The sequence below is a fragment of the Chiloscyllium plagiosum genome, unplaced genomic scaffold (genome assembly GCF_037043375.1).
Source record: "Chiloscyllium plagiosum isolate Xiang-an unplaced genomic scaffold, Cpla_swu_hap1 HiC_scaffold_10, whole genome shotgun sequence".
Lineage (NCBI taxonomy): Eukaryota > Metazoa > Chordata > Chondrichthyes > Orectolobiformes > Hemiscylliidae > Chiloscyllium > Chiloscyllium plagiosum.
This window is the reverse complement of record NW_028270148.1, coordinates 48,275,172-48,295,462: the sequence shown is the minus strand read 5'-3', so window position 1 is coordinate 48,295,462 and position 20,291 is coordinate 48,275,172. Positions and strand designations below refer to the sequence as shown.

At 39.6% G+C, this 20,291-nt stretch overlaps 1 protein-coding gene across 9 annotated transcripts in view; it reads right to left on the bottom strand.

The window, feature by feature from the left end:
* Positions 1-20,291, bottom strand: part of esrrga (estrogen-related receptor gamma a) — a 238,567-nt gene that overhangs the window by 207,002 nt on the left and 11,274 nt on the right. For 3 of the 9 annotated variants that reach the window (XM_087991325.1, XM_087991324.1, XM_043695801.2), the window contains exon 2: positions 11,971-12,052. The exons of 3 other annotated variants lie outside the window; for them this stretch is intronic. In XM_087991325.1, coding sequence (XP_087847451.1) covers positions 11,971-11,987 — 17 coding nt within the window. In that variant the 5' untranslated portion in view covers positions 11,988-12,052. Of the gene's footprint in view, positions 1-11,970; positions 12,053-19,741; positions 19,848-20,291 lie in introns of those variants that run through there. 3 more of the 9 variants (XM_087991322.1, XM_087991323.1, XM_087991321.1) reach the window with 2 other exon arrangements.

Genomic DNA, 20,291 nt, shown 5'->3' with positions numbered 1-20,291 from the left:
TAGTTTTGAAATTTAAATACAGTACCATTTCAGCCCATTTAAATCAGAATATAAAATTGTTGAGCTTCACTGGCTTTTAAATTCCAAATCACAGGAGATAAGAGGTATCATCTGTCGTGGCGCCCTAGCACACAACACTGATATTCATTCATGCAGGACAAGACTATTGTGCCCATTAAACTATAAACAGCAAAAGTAAACACTTCAAGATTCAGCTGAAAACCAGCATTATTTCCCAATCACAGAGGCATCAGACTCATGGTAAGATAAGCAAGGAGAGAAACAATTCAGTATAAAAGATTAAGGAAACGCAATAGTGATTTTCAACATTACAAAAAGGTTTTGAGAAGGTGAACAATGTTGGATTGTTTCCAGTGGCTAGTGAATTGGTAACAAAGGGTCACAGACAGAAGATTATCATTAGAAGAATGTAGGAGAAAGTTAATAGAGATTTTGTTCACAAGAATATCTTTAAAATATTGAAGTCCTTACCACAAACTACAATTAAGGCAGTGAGTGCTGCAACATTTTAAAGAAACTGGATAAGTATTTGAAATGAAATGTAAAAGAATTTGGAAAAAGGAGAGGAAGTAAGGTTAATGTAGATAAATAGAGCTGAAGCCTTAGCATCAGAAATGATGGGCCAAATGACCTTCTGCTATAATTTCTGTGATCCTAAATAGGTAATCTCCGTTGAAATATTGTTCAAATCTAAAAGAAATATCTGACTCAAATTTATTGGATATGAACTATTATATTTATTTTGCTAGTTGAGATTTGCATAAATTGTAGTCCCTATTTATCTGTAAGTTTGTTCATTGCTTTAGGAAGGGGAAAATTATAGCCTAATCTTTCCCTTCTCTAAATTCAATTATTACTTGTATAATAATCACTATAAAAATGCAAGAGCAGAGCTGGTCAATAATCAAATTAGTCATTTTTATTGATGGCCCCAAACAAATTCCAGGCTAAGAGGGTAATCTACTGCTCTGTCAATTTGTACTATTAAGATGAGATTTGTTGCTACACATTCATTTAGGAAGTAGCAATTACTACCCGACACCCCCTCCAAATGTATGGCAGGTGGCCTTTGGTAAAGAAATTTACGACAAGTCCAATTATGTCAGGGGATTAACAAAATACAGAACGTTATACATCCTATGCATAATATACAAACTACAGGCAAAGGAACCTGACTTCAAAAAGCAAAATGTGGCAGATGTTGGATATCTGAAACAAAATCAGAAAATGTGAAAAACATACAGTAGGTCTATCAGCACCTGTGGAGATGACAGGAAATTTACTTTCCAGTTCTGTGCTTTATGACTCTATAACTCGAACAATAAATATAGACAGTTCCTCAGACCTTGATGTTGCATAAGCAGCTTTAAAGGTAATGTCCCATTAAGAGCTCAACATGCAAATGAGCCAAGTACCCAGATGTTATCACATGACTACAGTCAAGGCACAGCTGTATCTGGGAAATACTCTATACAGTTTACGCTAGTTTAACTGCAAGTAAACCCACAAGAGATCTTCAAGTAAATGCCTACAGGTCATTTTGCTGTAATGCACATTTTATTAATGTGAATTCGCTGTAACACAATTGATGAATTGGGGACACTGTTTCTATAGTGCAAACTTTTAATGCATGGATTGATTATAACACAATTCCTGTCCCATTAGTTTAAACCATGCTACTATTACATGAGTTTCTTATGACACGGGGTTGCACGGGAATGGAACTACCACATTACGACAAATCCGACTGTACTGTGTAAATTATTTACGTTATGTTTAGGTAAAACAAAAATATTATTACACTCAATTCCAATGAAAGGTCTGCACCTGAACCATCTCTCTTCTCTCTTTCAAAAATCTTTCAACTGATCTCATGTCTTTGTCTGCAGCACTTCTTGATCATATAAATTAATTTGTTGATTGCTAGAAGCATTTGCAGAATTTCTGCTAATGTGAAAATGATGACATGGCACAACAAAGCGATTTTGGGCAGGGTTGATTGAGTGATTGATTGATTTATTGTCACTTATCATTGAGTCACAGAGATGTACAGTACGAAAACAAACCCATCAGTCCAACTTGTCCATGCCGACCAGATATCCTAACCTAATCTACTCCCATTTGCCAGCACTTTGTCCATATCCTTCTAAACCTTTCCTATTCATGTACCCATCCAAATGCCTTTTAAATGTTGTAATTGTGCTAGCCTCCACCACTTCCTCTAGGAGCTCATTCCATACACACACCACCCACTGCATGAAAAAGTTGCCCCTTAGGTTCCTTTTAAATCTTTCCCCTCTCACCCTAAACCTATGCCCTCTAGTTCTGGACTCCCCCACCCCAGTGAAAAGACCTTGTGTATTTACCCTATCCATGCCCCTTGTGATTTTAGATTAGATTAGATTACTTCCAGCGTGGAAACAGGCCCTTCAGCCCAACAACTCCACACCGATCCGCCGAAGCGCAACCCACCCAGACCCATTCCCCTACATTTACCCCTTCACCTAACCCTACGGGCAATTTAGCATGGCCAATTCACCTAACCTGCACATTTTTGTTGGACTGTGAGAGGAAACCGGAGCACCCGGAGGAAACCCACGCAGACACGGGGAGAACGTGCAAACTCCACACCTGTGCAGTCAGTCACCTGTGGTGGGAATTGAACCTGGGTCTCTGGCGCTGTGAGGCAGCAGTGCTAACCACTGTGCCATCATGCTATGAGATCACCCCTCAGCCTCCAATGCTTCAGGGAAAACAGACCAAATCTGTACTGAAATACAGTGAAAAGCTTTATTTATGAGCAGTACAGGCAGATCATAGTAAACAAGGATGTGCAGAACAAAAGAATGAGAGAGAGGCATACGGTAACATCACACTGGGCGTACAAGAGAGATCAATGTTAGCATGATCAGCATTGTTGGAGGCTAGAGAGTCTATTCAATAGTCTAATAATGACCAGGAAGAAGCTGTCTCTGAACCTACTGGTACATGTGGTCACAGGCTTCTGTATCTTCTATCTGATGGAAGAGATTATAGGAGATCATTACTGGGGAGCGAAGGGTCTTTGATCATGTTGGCAGTCTTTCCGTGAGCTACGTAAATAGAGTCCATGGACAGAAGGATGGAGAGATCCTTTGTCCATCCGACTTATCACACAAACCATCCAATGTGTTCCTGTCTGTATTTCCAAAGTTAACTGTGCAGAGCTGTGCAGTCTTCTCACTCAAACATGGTTATTCACAGCCTGCTGTATTTCTATCACTCCCTTACTACAACTTAAAAATGTCTATATTTCTGTTAGCATCCTTCACATGACTTCTTAAAGTCTATATCTGACAGAAAAAATATCTGCTGGATCCAAATTCTCCATGAGCATATTTCTTTTTTACAAAGCTCTTTCAAATACCTCTCCTTTCCTGAGAGGAAGGTTTTGAACTAGACATTCTTTCCTCTGAACTCAACCCTCTGTAACCAGGAATTAACCTTTTAACCCTCTTCTGAACCCCATCAATAATTCATCTGGATACCCAGATCATAAGCAAACACTGCATAGATGCAGCTTCACCAAAGCCTCAAATAACTTCAACATTACTGCTTTGCACTTTTAAGTCACATTTTTGACAGGCATGCTAACGTCTGATTTGTTTTCTTCAAAACACTCAGTTCTGATATATGGCAATAGTCCTGTTCTCGTGAAATTTACCATTATAAGAAAATCGTGCAAGACCCATGCTACTTAAACTAATGGGGCCAGAATCGTGTTTTAGACAATACAGGTAACGAAAGTTTGCATTCTACAAATAACGGTCTAAATTCTTCAATCACGCTAAAGCCAATCGCACTGAAGAAACACGCATTATAGCAGAACTGATTGTACATGCAAAAGCCAAGATATGTTTTCTGTGTTGTAGCTTCAAGTAAATCCCCATTTGATTAATAAAGGTTTTTGACTTAAAATTGGTTATGTTGAATTCTATAGGCCAGGTCTCTACTTACTGAGTTCACCTTTGAATTAGTACATTTTGATTAATGTCAACACCGCTGTACTCAATTCAGTGTTACCTGAAAAATAAAGGTTCCTTGCAGAATATTCTGTCTGAGAGTTTTATAGGACTTTGAAAATTGAAACTACAAAACAACAGTTGTGAATTTCAACAAGCGATTAGGATAACTGAGGCCTTTCATGAGTACCGTTGACTTTTGTCATCGAACATGCAGCCACTTTATGAAACATTGCGACATAGAAACATTTGAAGTGGAAAGGAATATACATTCTGTATCTATCTTTCCAATTACCCTGACAGTTGTATCCAATGTGTTTCTGTTCAAGATATTTGTCCAACTTACATTAATTCACGGGATGTGCGTATTGCTGGCAAGGCCAACATTTATTACATATCCCTATTGTCCTTGAGAGGGTTGGACAAAGTTAAAAATCACACAATACCAGGTTACGGTCCAACAGGTTTGTTTGGAAGCACTAGCTTTCAGAGTGCCGCACCTTCATCAGGTGGTTGTCCTTGAGAGGGTAATAGTTAGACATCTTGAACTGCATCAGTCCATTTGGCGTGACATTCAACATGCAGTTACAGAGATGTCCTCGAAGATTTGAACGGTTTACTTATAACCCCCATTCATAAGCCAATCCAACATTGTCCAACCTTCTTGCTAAAATACTACTTCAGCATCTCTCTCCCAACTCTAGCACATTTCAAAATTCTGTTGCCTCATTCCAATGTTCACTAGTTTGCTAACCAACACTCAAATTAATCCAACAAACTGGTCATAGATGATCACTGGCTTATGATTCCATACAGATTCTCTTTTTGTCAGACCTTTCAAATCATTGCTATGCTAACCCACGACACAATCTTGGAGACATTCCTGAAGAAGGGCTTATGCCCGAAACGTCGATTCTCCTGTTCCCTGGATGCTGCCTGACCTGCTGCGCTTTTCCAGCAACACATTTTCAGCGACATTCCTGACAACAGAGCTAAGACTCACCGGTTTGCATTTGAAGACATTTTGGCACTGTTTGGTTTTTAAAAAATAAAATTATGGGCCAAATGGAATTTGAAAAAAAACTCCAAGTCCTAAAATTTCAATTTTCCTGACATGCATTTACAATTTTAATGATACGTGTCAAAAATGTATAGCTTGAAATGTTATGCACAAAGATTTATCCACAGTGCTATAAAGAACAGTTTTTCATATATACATAAATTTCAGTTAATGTTAATCTTCTGTAAAATCAGTTTCTAAAACTTGCTGCCACAATCTTTACTGATCATATGGGGTCTGGGTAGAGAAGTGTCTGACTCAAATATTTTTGGAAAGTTAACCTGCATGTGAAGATCTATGATGAGTCTTTTTAAAATGAATGCTCATGTTATGTATTTTTCAATTGGGAAAAATAATGTAAAAAATACTTAATTCTCGGGCGGCACAGTGGCTCAGTCGTTAGCATTGCTGTCTCACAGCACTGGGGATCCAGGTTCGATTCCAGCCCTGAGGGACTGTCTGTGTGGAGTTTGCACGTTCGCCCTGTGTCTGCATGGGTTTCCTCCCACAATCCAAAGATGTGCAGGTTCGGTGAACTGGCCATGCTAAATTGCCCATAGTGTTCAGGGATGTGTAGGTTAGGTGCATTAGTCAGGGATAATGTGGAAATATAGGGTAGGGGAATGCGTCTGGGTGGGCTCCACTTCAGAGGGCCAGTATGGAGTTGTTGGGCCAAAGAGCCAAAGGGCCAAAAGTTTCCACACTGTAGGGATTCTATGATTCTCAAAACGATGTATGCTTCATGTTGAAAATTGTATATTTTAATTTGTTTTTCTCCATTGTTAATGGCTGATAGAGTTGGATATTTATATTCCAATATATGGAAGATTTGGGGTCAGATGTTGTGGTTATAATGATGGAAGAACTGTCATCAGTGTCAAAACTCTGTAAAACGGACAGCAATTCTGTTATGCACACATGCATGGTTAAATGCAGAAGTTTAAACGTTGCTGTCAGGAATACCCTGCTCCTCCACAGGATACTTACAGTCTTTGCAGATGCAAACATCATAGAAATTAGTGATTTATGTGACCTTCAACTTTTAATGCTGTTTTCTCACTGTAAACAAGAATTAAAAGTGCTGTGCCTTGTTGAATGAGGTGTAATTGAGTTTTTAATGTTGTTCAAAATTGTAACTACTGAACAAACTTTCACCTTGAAAACCTAGTTTGAAAAATCTGGAGGGTCGTTCACTCTATAATAAAAAATTCACAGATTCTTAAAGTGACGAAAATAAGTATTTATATCTTTTACAAATTTTATGATATTTCAGCTTGTGCCTCAACCCCAGTGGTTATTTTGGTCATTCTAAATTGGCTAAAAATTGAATGATGAACAGTGCTTTTGCTTATGGGCTTGATGTCTGTGTGGAGATTATACAATTTTTAAAAAAATTACTACTCAGGATACAGGCATCGCAGGCTGGACCAGGAACTACTGCCAATTCCCAATTGCCCTTGAGAAGGTGGTGGTGAGTTACCTTCCTGAATCATTGCAGTCTATATAGAGTAGGTGCACACACAGTGCTATTAGGGATGGAGTTCCAAGGTTTTGATTTGATTAGGTGCTCAGGCTGCTCAACGACTTTATTGTTCCCTGAATCAAGAATCCCCTACAGCTAGCATCAGAATAAAATTGACATCAAAAACTGGAAAGGAGACTTGCTAGATGTTTGTGAGTAACTTTTTTGGAATTTAGTGGAAAGTGCTATTCTTTCTCCACTGACTGCAAAATCCGAACTATGACATTCCTCACTTACCAGATTCAGTGAACAGGTACCAGTAAATTGTTATGCATCATAGCGTTCAGATATTTGTCAATCTCAAATGATAAGAATGGCGTCCGAATATCCCAGTAGCCACAAGTAAGCTTTATGACAAAATTTGTAGAATAAAATTATTGTAATGCATTATTTTTTGCACAGTTTAGTAATTAGTGACAAAATTTAATAATGTGCGCTGTCTAGTATCAATTAGCGATTTGTGTCTGTCATACAGTTGAACTGCTGAATACCACCTTTGGTGAAAATATCTAAATAGTTAAAATACTGCATTATTGCAAAAAGATAGTTTACCTGGAGGAGAACTTACTAACTACAATACTCCTACTCTAGGCCAGAAGGTTCGGATTCAGGTCCTACCACAGAAATCGATGGCCATAGAAGGTGTGTCCTGACATGACAAAAAAAGTTGATTATCAATCTGCAAATCCATCTGATATGCTGAAGGCAGGTCGCGAGAGTGGGAGAGTCTCCTGGTCAGCTAGGAATGTGTGGTAGCTGCAATATACAACCTCTTCCAACTTAAAAGACTTCATGGGCAGATTCTTGCCATAAGCAAATGTCATCCTGGTTCAAGGGACTGACATATGCACACACATGCACACACATACATGCATGTGCGCACACACATATACTCACAGCTATTTTGATACAACTGAAATAGATGGTCAATTTTCTTACCAATGTAATTTATATATTACATTTAGAAACTTAAAATAACATGGCTTTCTGGAATGCCACAGTTCGCGAGTTTGTGATACCAGATTCTTCACTGTATTCTTAATATTCAGCACGTAAATGGCAAGATATAATGGTTATTTGAAACTAAATTTTGTAGAATTAGTATATATGGCATCTGGTTAATTTTAAATATGTATCATTTGGAATGCATTGTGACTCTTAGGCTGCCATCACATTAAATTTTCCATATTATTACCCTTACTTTAAACTTGTTTTCTCCTCAGTACAACTTAACCTTCCTGCTACAGTGCAGGTATGTTTTTCAAGGACATGCCAACAAATGTGGCCAAGGGTCTCTCAAGTCTCTGGCCTTATCACAGAAATAATTTCATTGAGATGCACAAGAATGACATGGAGTATCATCGTCCCTGATTTGCATTATCTCCACCCCACCAATTTCACTATGGAACAGCATTGCAACACCACTTTTACAGACAACAACTGGATTACAGGTAAATAAGGGAGATCTTTTACCCTGATGCTCCGGTTATCGAGTCTATGCACTTCAGTTTCTTTCAGTGTTACTATTTGCTTCAAAATGTTAGGCACCATGCTCATTTTTGTTCCTTATTCTTTTTTTTTTACATAGGGTGCAAACTGCAACAAAAAGTTTAGACTGTTTAATTTTCCATTAATACATTGGCTGGCCTGACAATAAAAGTATCCCTATTAACTACTGTGATGTAATCATTATTTTCCACAATTAAGTTGGGTAATAGCCATTCAGACTTGTATACGATTCAGCATTTCTTCAGAGAATTGCAATGCTTCATATTTATTACAAATTTATTGCTTCCTTGATTGATTCACTGATTGATTCAGAGTTCAAAGCAACTTTGGTGAAAACATGGAAAGCTTCTTAACATCTTCTGTTATATAAGACTCAAGTTTTTATATTTTCATTTGATTCAGACGTTTGTCCCTCTGACCTTGGATATTCAACTATGTGTGCTGTTTCCATGCTTGGCAGGCACCCAGCTAAAAGAACAAAAGTCAGTTGCATAGATACACAAACTATATAGCTCTGAGCGCAAAGCCAAATACATAAAGAACAACAAGCGCATTCACGGACAAGCCAAAAGTTACTTCTGTTCTTTGAATGAACAAATAGTGATGGGTCCCTACCCCCACCCCTCCCAAGCTATAGCATAAATGCTGTCCCCTCCACACTTCACATCAGCTCCAATGAACAGTCAGCTAGAAACATTAGTTTGCTCTCTCTCCATGGACCTGTCTGACCCACTCTGATCTCGAGCATTTGTTGTTTTTCAGTTATAGATTCCAACATCAGCAGTAATTTATTCCTAAAATATCATATGGTTTTATTTTAATTATATATTTTCCAAACAGGTAGTAGTCCTTTTGAGCTAAGATACTAGGGCTGCTAGCAATCAGGGCTTGAACTAACAATCACAACTTTCCTTGGACTGTGAACCAAGACAACAAAAGTCATACAACTTTTATCAACAGACAGGTGATTAAACTTTTGTTGTAACTCACCAGCAACTCAGGTTATTCTTTACACTATGTAACACGCTGTTCAAAACAATTCCAAAGGTAAAGGACAATTAAGTTGATAGGAATATTCGACTCAATGTTAAAAGGGCATTACATCAGTCACTGAAAAGTTATAAGTTTTCTTTCAGAGTGGATTACTGAAAAATAAGCAAAGCCATGTGTAGTGGAGAATAATGGTTACCAAAGAATGATTACAAAGCAGTAATTTAATAGAGGGGTTCAGGTGATGTCATAAGCCACAAGAGCAAACCTTGAGTGGTTTAGAACTGTCATCTAAACCCTGAGATTAGGTTACTGCCTTGTAATCACTACTAGGTATCTGTTATTTTTAATAATACATACAGTAAATTGTAAGGGTTAGTTTTATCCCATTTTGGGTTTGTTTTTCTGCTGACTCTAACTTTCAGTATGGATATGCCAACTGGCCAAGCACTCAGGATCATTGATTTGTGATGACGATCACATTGAAACATTAAAGACTGTGAAGTCATTACTGCGCATTTCATTGAAAAAAAATCACATTTTTCAGAAACTTCTACGGTTGGTATGTAGTGGAAGTGGTTATGGAGAACTATTATTTTTGTATTATAAGCAGAAACCTGCCTACGTCAGCCAAACTAAAAGGACAACAGGCTCTTTAATGGCAGTTTTGGTAGCAACGACAATATGTCAAATGTACATCCTCTAAAATGGAAAGCTCTGCATAAAGATCCAATGACAGCAATCCCACCCACGTTTCAGGAATGCAGAAGCTACATATTTACTTAATCAGTCACTATTTTCAGATTTCTTCTGAGCTGGCTTAGGCTGAGAGACATCAATTATTTAAAGGAAGTAACATGATGCTTCCTCTGTTAAGTCAAGTCTGCAAGCAGACCCCAAGAGAGAATAAAAAATGAATTAGCTAGAATTTATTATTGAGCTTGATGCAAACAGAGATTCAGCCATCATATCTGCACCAACTTTCCACACACCTTCAAGCATGCTGCTGGTTTTCCCAACAAAATAATGCTGCTACAGCAGGTACCTTTCAGCAGGAGAGGTGGTCTCTTTGAAAACTGCTGCACAGACACAGTATATGTCCAGTGACTGCCCTGATTCACTCACACGCACACACATACACACACTGTATTCAATACACGTAACAATTATTCATCCACCTCGTTTTCACTAAAGGCATGGCAATGCAATTTTATCGTTATAATCAAGACCATATGACAAAAGCAGAGGCCATTAGGGACCAATTTCAAATGTTCTTTGCAAGACAATGATTTTCAGATTGCACTTACATATGCTGAACATTTAAGTTGCTTCATTGCACCTGCGCTTTCCTCCACTTGCACCCTCCCCATCCCAAAGAAAGATTTTTCTGACCAAGTGAAGAAAAGTTTCAAAGCCTGACTGAATGTTAATATTTTTTTTCTCTCCATTTAATTGAAATCTGCTTTAAATCTTGTTCAGTACTTACCCCCTTGAACCTCCAGGTGCCAGAGGGCTTGTTACTTGTGAATTATTTAACAATCATATTTGCGGTAGGAAATTGATTTTTGAGTAAATCCATATTGATTGAGTTATGCGAGACTAATGATTTGAAGTAAAATGTTGCTGTTAACTTCTAGGGAGGGAGAAAGAGAATGTTTTCTGCATCAAATTTTCACTTGAAAGGGACGCTGGCACCCTGCTTTCACCCTGTCATAGCCTGTGATGACTAACTGTCTGCCAACCATGACCAAGCGATTAAAGCAGACAGCATCTGTGTATCTTCGCAGTAATAGGAGCCCGCTTTCTATTTTCCATGCATTGAAACTTGAGCAGTCTATTAGCTCCTGCATTTTTAGTTTGATGAATTTATTACTCACCTTTTTTTATCAAAAGCAAAGCAAAAGCAGACTCCTTCTAATTTCAATTTTTTTCCTTCTCCAGATAGATTACAAATCTTTTGGGTGAATCCTCATTAATCTGAAGGGTACCTTGCAGTGCACTAGAAATATCCTTTCTGGCTCCAACAACTGTTACTGCCATGCCCTTTCAACGTGTCTTTTTTTCTGAGCCTTACATCGATGTCCCCCATCTTATTGTGCATGAGACCCCCACTAAGATAGCAGACACTCGACCTGTTGCCAAGTGTCAAGCACTGGCAATCAAACTGATGAGTTCTCACTCTTCACCTCCATTTGCTTTGTTGGTTTGTCTCTGTCCAGTCCCTCCTCCCAAAGTTTCAGTCACTCAACAGGTGTGCAGTGTGAATGCAAAACCAAGTTATAGCTCTCCTGAATGCATTCCTTAGACACAATAATCTGTCAGTGGAGTTCTTTCTAATCTCAGGTATGTTTATTTACTTTCTGGAGTTGCAGTTACTGTTCACTCAGGATTCAGAATTACTGGTGTATTGGTTTTCAGGTCAGAAATATCCAAGATTATGGGAAGATCATGTAGCCTAATAAAAGGTAAAAAATATTTTCTTTTAAGTTATCCAACAAACCTTCGATTTGAGAGAAAGAGGGCATGGTAACTATGAAAATATAGCAAAAAAATCTAAATTATTTAGCTTTCTGGCTTGGTTAGTAAGGTCAAATGCACCACTGGGCAGACATTGAACAATGCAGGATTGCAACATCCCAAGCTCAGTCCCTGATCCATGCTGAGTTCAATGATCTCAGATGGAATAGTGATAGGATACTGCAATCAACCTCAAGATCTCTAGACCAAGGAAGAGGAAAAGAACAGAGGGAAGTAAAATTGTCAGGGTTACAGCACAATAGTGACCGGGTGATGGAAAGTGTATCTGCAGATATCAAGAGCTGAGTGGTTCTATACCATTCAGAGTGAGACAACCTGCCGATACTCACGGTTTAAGCTTCCACATGTAGAATGGGCTCTTGGGCGAAGATAGGGAGGGCTGCCGACACTTGTGGAACTTCACCCCAGCGTCTTCAGTGAGGGAAAAAAGGGGGAGAAAAGATCACGTTTTAAATGTGAATTTTTTTTTGCCTAAACAAATAGTTAACAGGTGCTCACCAATCTTTAACAGAAAGGAGCTATACTCTAAATACATTGCCCTCCATTCAAGTAATCACACTGATTTCAACTCTTTCTCTGGTCGTTTGAGATTAGAAAAAACCCATTAGTTCCTTCACTTACCCTCCCTCTTACAGTTTGATAGTTCAACATGTGGGCTTGATTTTATAGAAGTATCGAGGGTCTCCCTGATGGCTGAAGAGTTGAAGAGAGATCTTTTGTTGCATCCTCTGTGACGGTACATTTGCATTGAAGGCTACTCAGTCACTTAAATAGCCAGTGCAGGTCTTTCCAGGGATGAAAAGATCCCAGGGTGGAAATGCTGCCTATTGAGAGCTGCTGACCAAATAGAGATCGGCAACTCCTTTGAATACTGGGAGGCGACGGCTGCTGCAGGAACAACACTGAATGAAGGTCCAGGGTTGAAAAGTGATCCATGCCACAACTAAGTAATGGGCAGGGTGAGTTTTGCAGAGTGGGGATCATGGGAAGAGGGGTGTGGATGTATCTGCAGCAAGAACAGAGGATGTGGTTCTCAGTGGATTTCCCACTTTGAGATGACATGTCCCTTTATCAGGCACTGAGTACCTTTCAACACAAGGCTAGCCCAACCCTACTCTAGGAAACAAGTACACTGCAGAGTTTTACCTGGTGGCATGCTACATGTCAGCCTGCCTACCCACCACTAAGTTTATACCTGCAACAAACTGACGAGGTTCTTAAATGACCATTTAAGAACCTCATCAGTCCGACCAGGGAACATTTCTGCCCCTGATTTAATTCTGGCGGTGATGGGGTTAAAGCATGTGACCATTCCATCTAACTGAATATCCTTCCAAACCCCTAACATACCATGAGAGAGGTTGTAAAATTTCACCCTAAGACCCTTTGCTTTCACCAAATCTCTCAACATAAGACTTTGTTGATCCATCAGAGGAAGAAAAGACTAACAAGGGAAATCAAACTAAACACAACTGGTGGCTGGTTACAAACCCACTACAACCCTAGCTGCCTAAACATTTGATCAGGAAATAATGCATGATGCAGGGGGAGAAGGATACAGAAGGAAGTCATTTCAAGATGCGAGAACAAAATTAATTGAAATCTATTATATGCAATATCAACAAAAGAAAATGCATTGCCAGTTTAATAATAAATAATTTTGACTGAAGTTTCCAGTTCAGAAGTCTTGCTACTCCAAAAACAGCACCCTCACACGCCTTTTTTAACCACTATTACAACACGATGTTCAGCCAAATCAATTGGACAAATATGAGTTGATAAAAAATTATGTTGTGCATCTGAATTCAAAATAATATGGGCCAAATTAATTTATTTGATAGATGGTTGAACATCTATATTGGAACTGATGTCATCCTCTCTTGCAGGTCTCCACTGATCTTGGTAACGGAGGTGCAGCTGAATTTCCCGGAATGAACTCAGCGGAAAAGGGGCAGTACCACCCTTGGATTGACCCCCAACCCCAATACAAATTAACTGCAATCACCAACTCAACGGGCGAGCATAATCAAACCAGAGCCTCAGTCCTTCATCAAACCACTTTGCCCACCATAGCATCCCAAACTGTTCAAGGTTGCATCAAGCATTCTTTTATATGTTACACATTAAAGAAAGTAATGACTGGCAGGCAGGATTAAGATGGTAATTAAATTGTGCAGGGGGGGGAAGAGGGGCTGTGGGAGGGGGAATCTGCGAATGTTCGGAAGCCACTTAGTACCTTCAATTTATGACATCATCAGAGCCACTCGATTGAATTACTGCCTTGTAATTCACTGCCAGCCATCTATTATCCTATATTAATGCCCTTAAGGGTAATTTGAATACTCTGATGGAATATTTATCAAGACCTGGGGCTTGATTCTAATCATGGCACAAGTAAAAAGATTGGGTGCATCTCATTAAAGTCTATCCAATATAAATTAGCTGTACGTAGATTAGTAAGCAATTTGTATCTTTACACATCTGACTTTGAATCGTGTAGCTGCAAAACACATACAAAATGTGGGGAGTAACTCCAACTACACTGTTATTACACAACTGTGTTTTTGTTTTGCTTTTGCTGAAGACAATAACATGGGTTTATCACAAGGGAAATATCAAAATATATATTGTATAAACATTTTCAGTACAGACTAAAGCAAAGCTTTCGAGAAGGAATAAATGCACTGAAACTGTCTTTGGATTTCAGTAAAAACTTCATTTTTTCAAAACTCTCCCAGTGCAAATTGTGTAACCTGCTCTGTTATAACACAACATGATTTTCAGCCAAAATACAACACTTGCAAATTTTTCTTACTGAGGTGGTTTTTCAGCTTTCAGAATGCAAAATTCCTAATTTTGTAACTGTGCAGAATTTAAGAAGCTGCAACACTGTCTGATATGAGCAGAGGTTGTTTCAGCTCACATCTATAAATACCACAGAACAGAACATGGTTCATCCTTAGCTTGTTGAAGTACTTGTCCAGAAAAATTCATGAAAGATTTTAAATGGGGAAAAATAAAGGAATTCGGTAAACATTTCCTTACAAAAAAAATCATAAACCAAATTCCAAGTCAGATAATATGATTTTTATGTGCAACTGATTTGTACTCAGAAACAGAACCTGCAGTTCAGTGACAAGTGGCCACTTAAATAACATTCTAGAACTAGACAAGTAAAATCGGTGACTTCCAACAGTACATATTGTGGTCAGGCAGAACTGACTGGAAACCATATGAGAATTTGCATCTGTAGGGTTTATGTATGCCCATCTATTTTTTCAGATTAAATTAGAATTGTACATAAAATATGCACAAATATTTTGCTTCCATCTCAAGGAGGGAGATCTATGACCTAGCATTCAACACGATTAGAAATTAGACCAGGTAAAAACAATGACTGCAGATGCTGGAAACCAGATTAATGGTGCTGGAAGAGCACAGCAGACCAGCCTGCCCTCTTCTTGTATTTCTAAGGCAATGGGTTGGTATATTAGTGATACAAAAAAAGAGCTTGGTATAGGGCAGTGATTTAAATGTTGGTGTCACAAGATAAAGCACCCTTTCAACATTATTGTATTTACATTTTTGTGCCATTCAGCTTAATTCTGGCACATGAAAACCACATTTACAGATTATTCAAAATGTCCCCCAAGCACCTAAAATAAATAAAACCTCATAGAGCACCAATGTAAAAAATGCTAGATATAGAACTGAATAAAATGCTAGTTTAAAAATACTTTTAAATTCTTTATTCATTCAAAACATGAAGCTGGTTTAATGATATGTTAATACAAATAAACATGGCAACATGAAACTGATGTAGATATTGCTTTGAGTGGGCATTTGGAGGCAGAATGGACATTGCTATCAGAATGCTGGCTAATCACTTGCCTACAAGGTCGACCTCAAACAACTGGACCTCATCAATTATGACAGGCACATTGCCAACAAAAGTCACATTATTAATGGGAATCTTGCCAGATGGGGGTGCCTGTTTTGCACATTCCTGATGCTATTTGAAGGCAAGCTGAACCTCGTAATGGGAGGTGCACTCTGGATGCAGGCAACTCTCTGTGGGTAATGCCAGGTCAAGGAAAAGCCACTAGGCCTGCTCCATTTTTCATTCAGACCCCTATTTTGAGGTCTTGGCAGAAACTGTCAGCTGAAGGTGGGGCCTCTTCAATCCACTGGGCAACTGCTGAGCTAGCTGCAAGGGCTCAAGTGGGGAAAGGTGGCATTGTGCAAAGAATATGACAAAGACCTGCCCCATGGCAAAGTGTGGATCTTCGGTAGGTCTAAATGACGTGGGTTATGCTGAGATGCAGAGCAAAATCAGATGAAAACTCCAGCAATGCCCATCTTGATATCAGGAACATCTCACACCACCTTTTATGCTTTTCACAAGTAGACATGGGAGTTTCTTGCTTGGCAGCACAAGTTGCCAATTAATGCTTGGTAAATACATTTTTAACAGCACAACTTGCTTCAATAATATTCAGCTTTGCTACCTTGGCAAATGCGCCAACAGGTTAAAGGAGAGAAAAAGATAGACACCAGACCGGGTACCTGGTGGATATAGTTCACCATTTTTTTCATATGACCGCTATGTTGGACAATGGGCAGCAACATTTCAGACCATGCCCCATGGGCACCAGCCACATACACTCCACATCTGAGATGTGCCAGCCTCTAAGAACCTTCATGGCACATTTATGATCCACTACATAATGTTTCTACACATCGAAGCTACATTATTATAATGCTGCTGCAAGGACACTATGCACTCAAAGATTCTCACACAGCCCAGGGACTGGACCAGGATGCACCTCTGGGTTCTTCATTTGCAGTCATAGTTAGCGTTCCCTCTAAGCCTAACTGTATAGTCACATCATTCCTGTCTTGCATTGCTATGCTTTTTTGCATGAAGCCACTCAGCCAGAGATACGAAGCTCATTTTAATTGGTTCTTGCGCTTGCTATTTAGCTCGGACACAGAGCCAAAAGCTTGTCATGGGTGTCAACAGTCCTCGGTTAGTTCAAGAGGAATAGCCTTCATACAGGGTATCCTGGCATAGTAAGTCAAGGGCAGCCTCCAACACCAGTCCAGCAGCCTAGAAACAGTCAGTCAGTCAGTCAGTCAGCCACTCAGCGTAGTCAGATTAAGGATGTTCTCCACATACGGGCTGAGAAGCAGAATGAGAGACATACCATCACCCATCTTGTCTCTTTCTGCTCTTTTCAGGACTGTTCTACATCTGGAATGAGAGAGACAAATCTTACAAGTGATTAAAATAACTGGCACATCTGTTTCTTTTGGTGCAGGTGAGGAGGTGCCATGAACAAATGAGCTGTAGCACAGAGTTACAGCAGTCAGGGGTTGGGGTGGGTGACAGTGTGAGAGATGTTGTAATAAGTAGAGAGGTAGAGAATATGTCTTGGTGGGAAGTGAGTGCAGTAGTAGGGATGGATTGAGTGTGAAGTATCGGAGAGCAGGTAGCAGTACTTCCTCTGGCAGAATAGTGAAGGTAATTGCAGTGTTGAGCATTCCTCAGGAAGCTAAGAATGCATTAACCTGGGTGGCAATCTCAGACCAGGCACGTATGGTCTAGTATCCTGACTTCCACTCCCCTGATCAAGGGGCACCTCTGCACCAGCCCATCCAAAGGATCTCCATGTCCCTGCCTGCACTGTGGGGCAATGGTTCCCCCCTGTCTGCCACATACAGAGTAAACATTAGGAAATATTAGGAATGCAGGGCAGTTCTGGATTGACAGGGGCGTGTCTGTCTGCATAACGCACTTTTATAGATGGAATGGAAGCAAGGAATACCTGTGAAATCTGTGGTGCCAAACTGTTCTAGAAACAGTGCATGCTAAGATGGAGCCAGAATTGGATGTGAGAAACATCAGGGGCTGTGGTTTTAATTAATGTGTCATATTTGGTAAAATATACCGAGAAAGCTCACTCGGCCTTGCAGTGAAAAACCTTCCAAAAAACACTATAGAACACAGATTTAGCCAAAAAAACAAACAGTAGGATTCAGCTAAGGAGGCTTGCCCTAGTTCTCCTTGTCCATGAACTTCTGCCTGCATTTAATCAATGATCAGCCTAGCACCATCTATTACCATAGTTCTCACCATCCATCCCTCAATTGTTATTACTCTCCTACAATTGCTGCAACACACTTTATTCTGCTGTTGTCAGTTCTACTGCAATGCAGTGGAGCTGCCACTACACAATTGTTCGTTTTACCTTGACACACCTCTGCCATCTTGTACATACAAATATATATTCTACCCTGACTTGCACATCCTCAAAGCTTCTCGTTGTTCTAACATGACACCACTTTCTTCTTTGAATCCATGTGCTTGTCTCCACTTGAAGAGCAGGTTATGGGCATCATGGGAAGAGGGCATCTTAGAAGCTTGACCTCTAGTGATGCTGAAGGACTTTCAGCCATCACTCTGTCCTTCTCTTCTCATTTAAATCCCACCTTATTACTTGGTGCATGAGAGGTTGCAACTTCTTTTCAAAAGCCATGCAACTGTCCTTGTCAATAAATGTAACTTTTCTCCTTTTCTTATATTTCAGATCTTAGCGATACATATATCTTTCAGGGAAAAGAATAACAGGCTGGCAGCATACCAGAACAGAAAACATAACAGCCATTGTATGGCTGAAGTATCAACTCAAACCCTGTCACTGTGCATTTTTAAGGAGTGTCCGCATTTGGAGATTCGTCCAGCGTGGGTATGTAGGAGCAAGGGCAGAGGGACAGAATGCAGAGTGTGTTATCAGCTCTATGATCATTGCAGGATACCCTCACAGATGGATTAATTGATAACAGCTCTGATTCATTCGATAGAAGCACAAATATTTACCCTTTTGACTTTGGCTGAGCTATTTTCCAGCTTGCAAAGATCAAAAGTGAGCATGAGTAGGATCTCAGACAATCTCACAGTATACGTATGGATCTCTCTTGGTGTGCAGAGCAAAGAAAGGTCAATGATGAGGGCATTTTCTAGTTCCCAGGTCACTCTATTTCCAGTACTGACAACCAGCGGAATCAGATCACCCTGGCCAAAGCAACTCCTCCAACAGTTGGTAATGAGTTCAACATTCAGAGTCTCTTGAGAGTGCTACCACAGCCATCTCAAGTGCTAGCGGCAATAACATTCCATGTTCCAAGCTCTAGTCACTCAGATACAACATTCCAGGAGTACTAGAATTGGTCATGTGCCACCAACACAAGGCAAGCACTATGGATTGCACATAGCTGATTTACAGTAAGACAGGAATCAAGTAAATATTTGTCAAATCAAAAAAGAAGTGTGATAAAATTAAATAATTGTTTTTGGTATAACTGATTGTCTTCATAATCGTATAGACGCAGGTGGAACTTGGAAGTTTGCAGACTGAGAGCTGTAATATGGTGGATCTGAGGACTGGATCAAATGGATGAAGAGACTTTTAGTGTTAGGGAGGGAGGGACTAATTAAGAGAATCATGTCTGTGTAGCAACTCTCATAGCTTACTGTTGGGCCACGTGCACCTTCTTTCTTCAGTTCCTTCTTCATCTTCCTGTTCCACTTCTTCCTCCTCAGGAATCTTCAAAGTAATTTCCCTTTTAATAGCTTGATTGAGAAGCACAGAGCATTTAAGAAACTGGAGACACACTCAAGACTAGCCTGATGAACCTCTTACAATTTGTCAAGAACGTGAAATTGTTGCTTCAGGATGCCAATGGATTGCTTGATGACAACACATGATAATGAATGACTATCATTATTTCTGAGCTCTACGTTTATGTCAGGGTTACTGAAAGGATGCATAAGCTAGATATGGAGATTTAACATTAGATTGTATGAAAGTACAATGTCATTGTAGTTATGTATCTGGATTCATAATCCAAAAATATAAATTCAAATCTGACCATAACATCTCTAAATGAAGTTAAATAAACCTGGAATAAATAGCTAATATCAGTGATGATGACCATGAACATATTACATTGTTTCAAAAGCTAATGTTCTTTAGGGAAGGAGATTTGTCGTCCTTTTCCATTCTGGTCCAGAACCACAGCAATGTAGTTGGCTCTTACCTGCTCTTTGAAGTAACACAGCAAGCCACTGATTGAATTCAAGAAACAGCTTCACCTCCAACTTCTTTCCTTGACTCGCAGCCCTGCTCCACACCAATGCCAGGTGCTATAGAGAGGACATGGAGAACAGGCACAGTATGAAAGCATTCTGACCGTAGCCGGGATACCAGACACAAGCCTCATGTGGTCACAAACAAGCTCCACACTGAGCGAACTGAAGCTTTTTCTGTTCAAAAATAAATCTGCTTCAAGAAGGAGAGCATGCAGGGCTACATGCATGTGGGTGACAATGTCCTCCATCCGTGGGAATATAAAAATGTGAGAAAATCCAATGCTCTTACTTTCCGAATAGCAGACTCTGCACACACAGTATGTCAGTTATGTGCCACATCACATGCACACAGCAAACTAACTGATGTTGCTGTTGTCCTCACAAGCACTTTGATAGAAGCCAGAAACATAAATATTCAGAGCTACTCTGACAGTCACTGGACAGTGCATGCTCAGTGTGAGGGCCCAATAGGTAACAATGACCTATGAATGTTTCCCT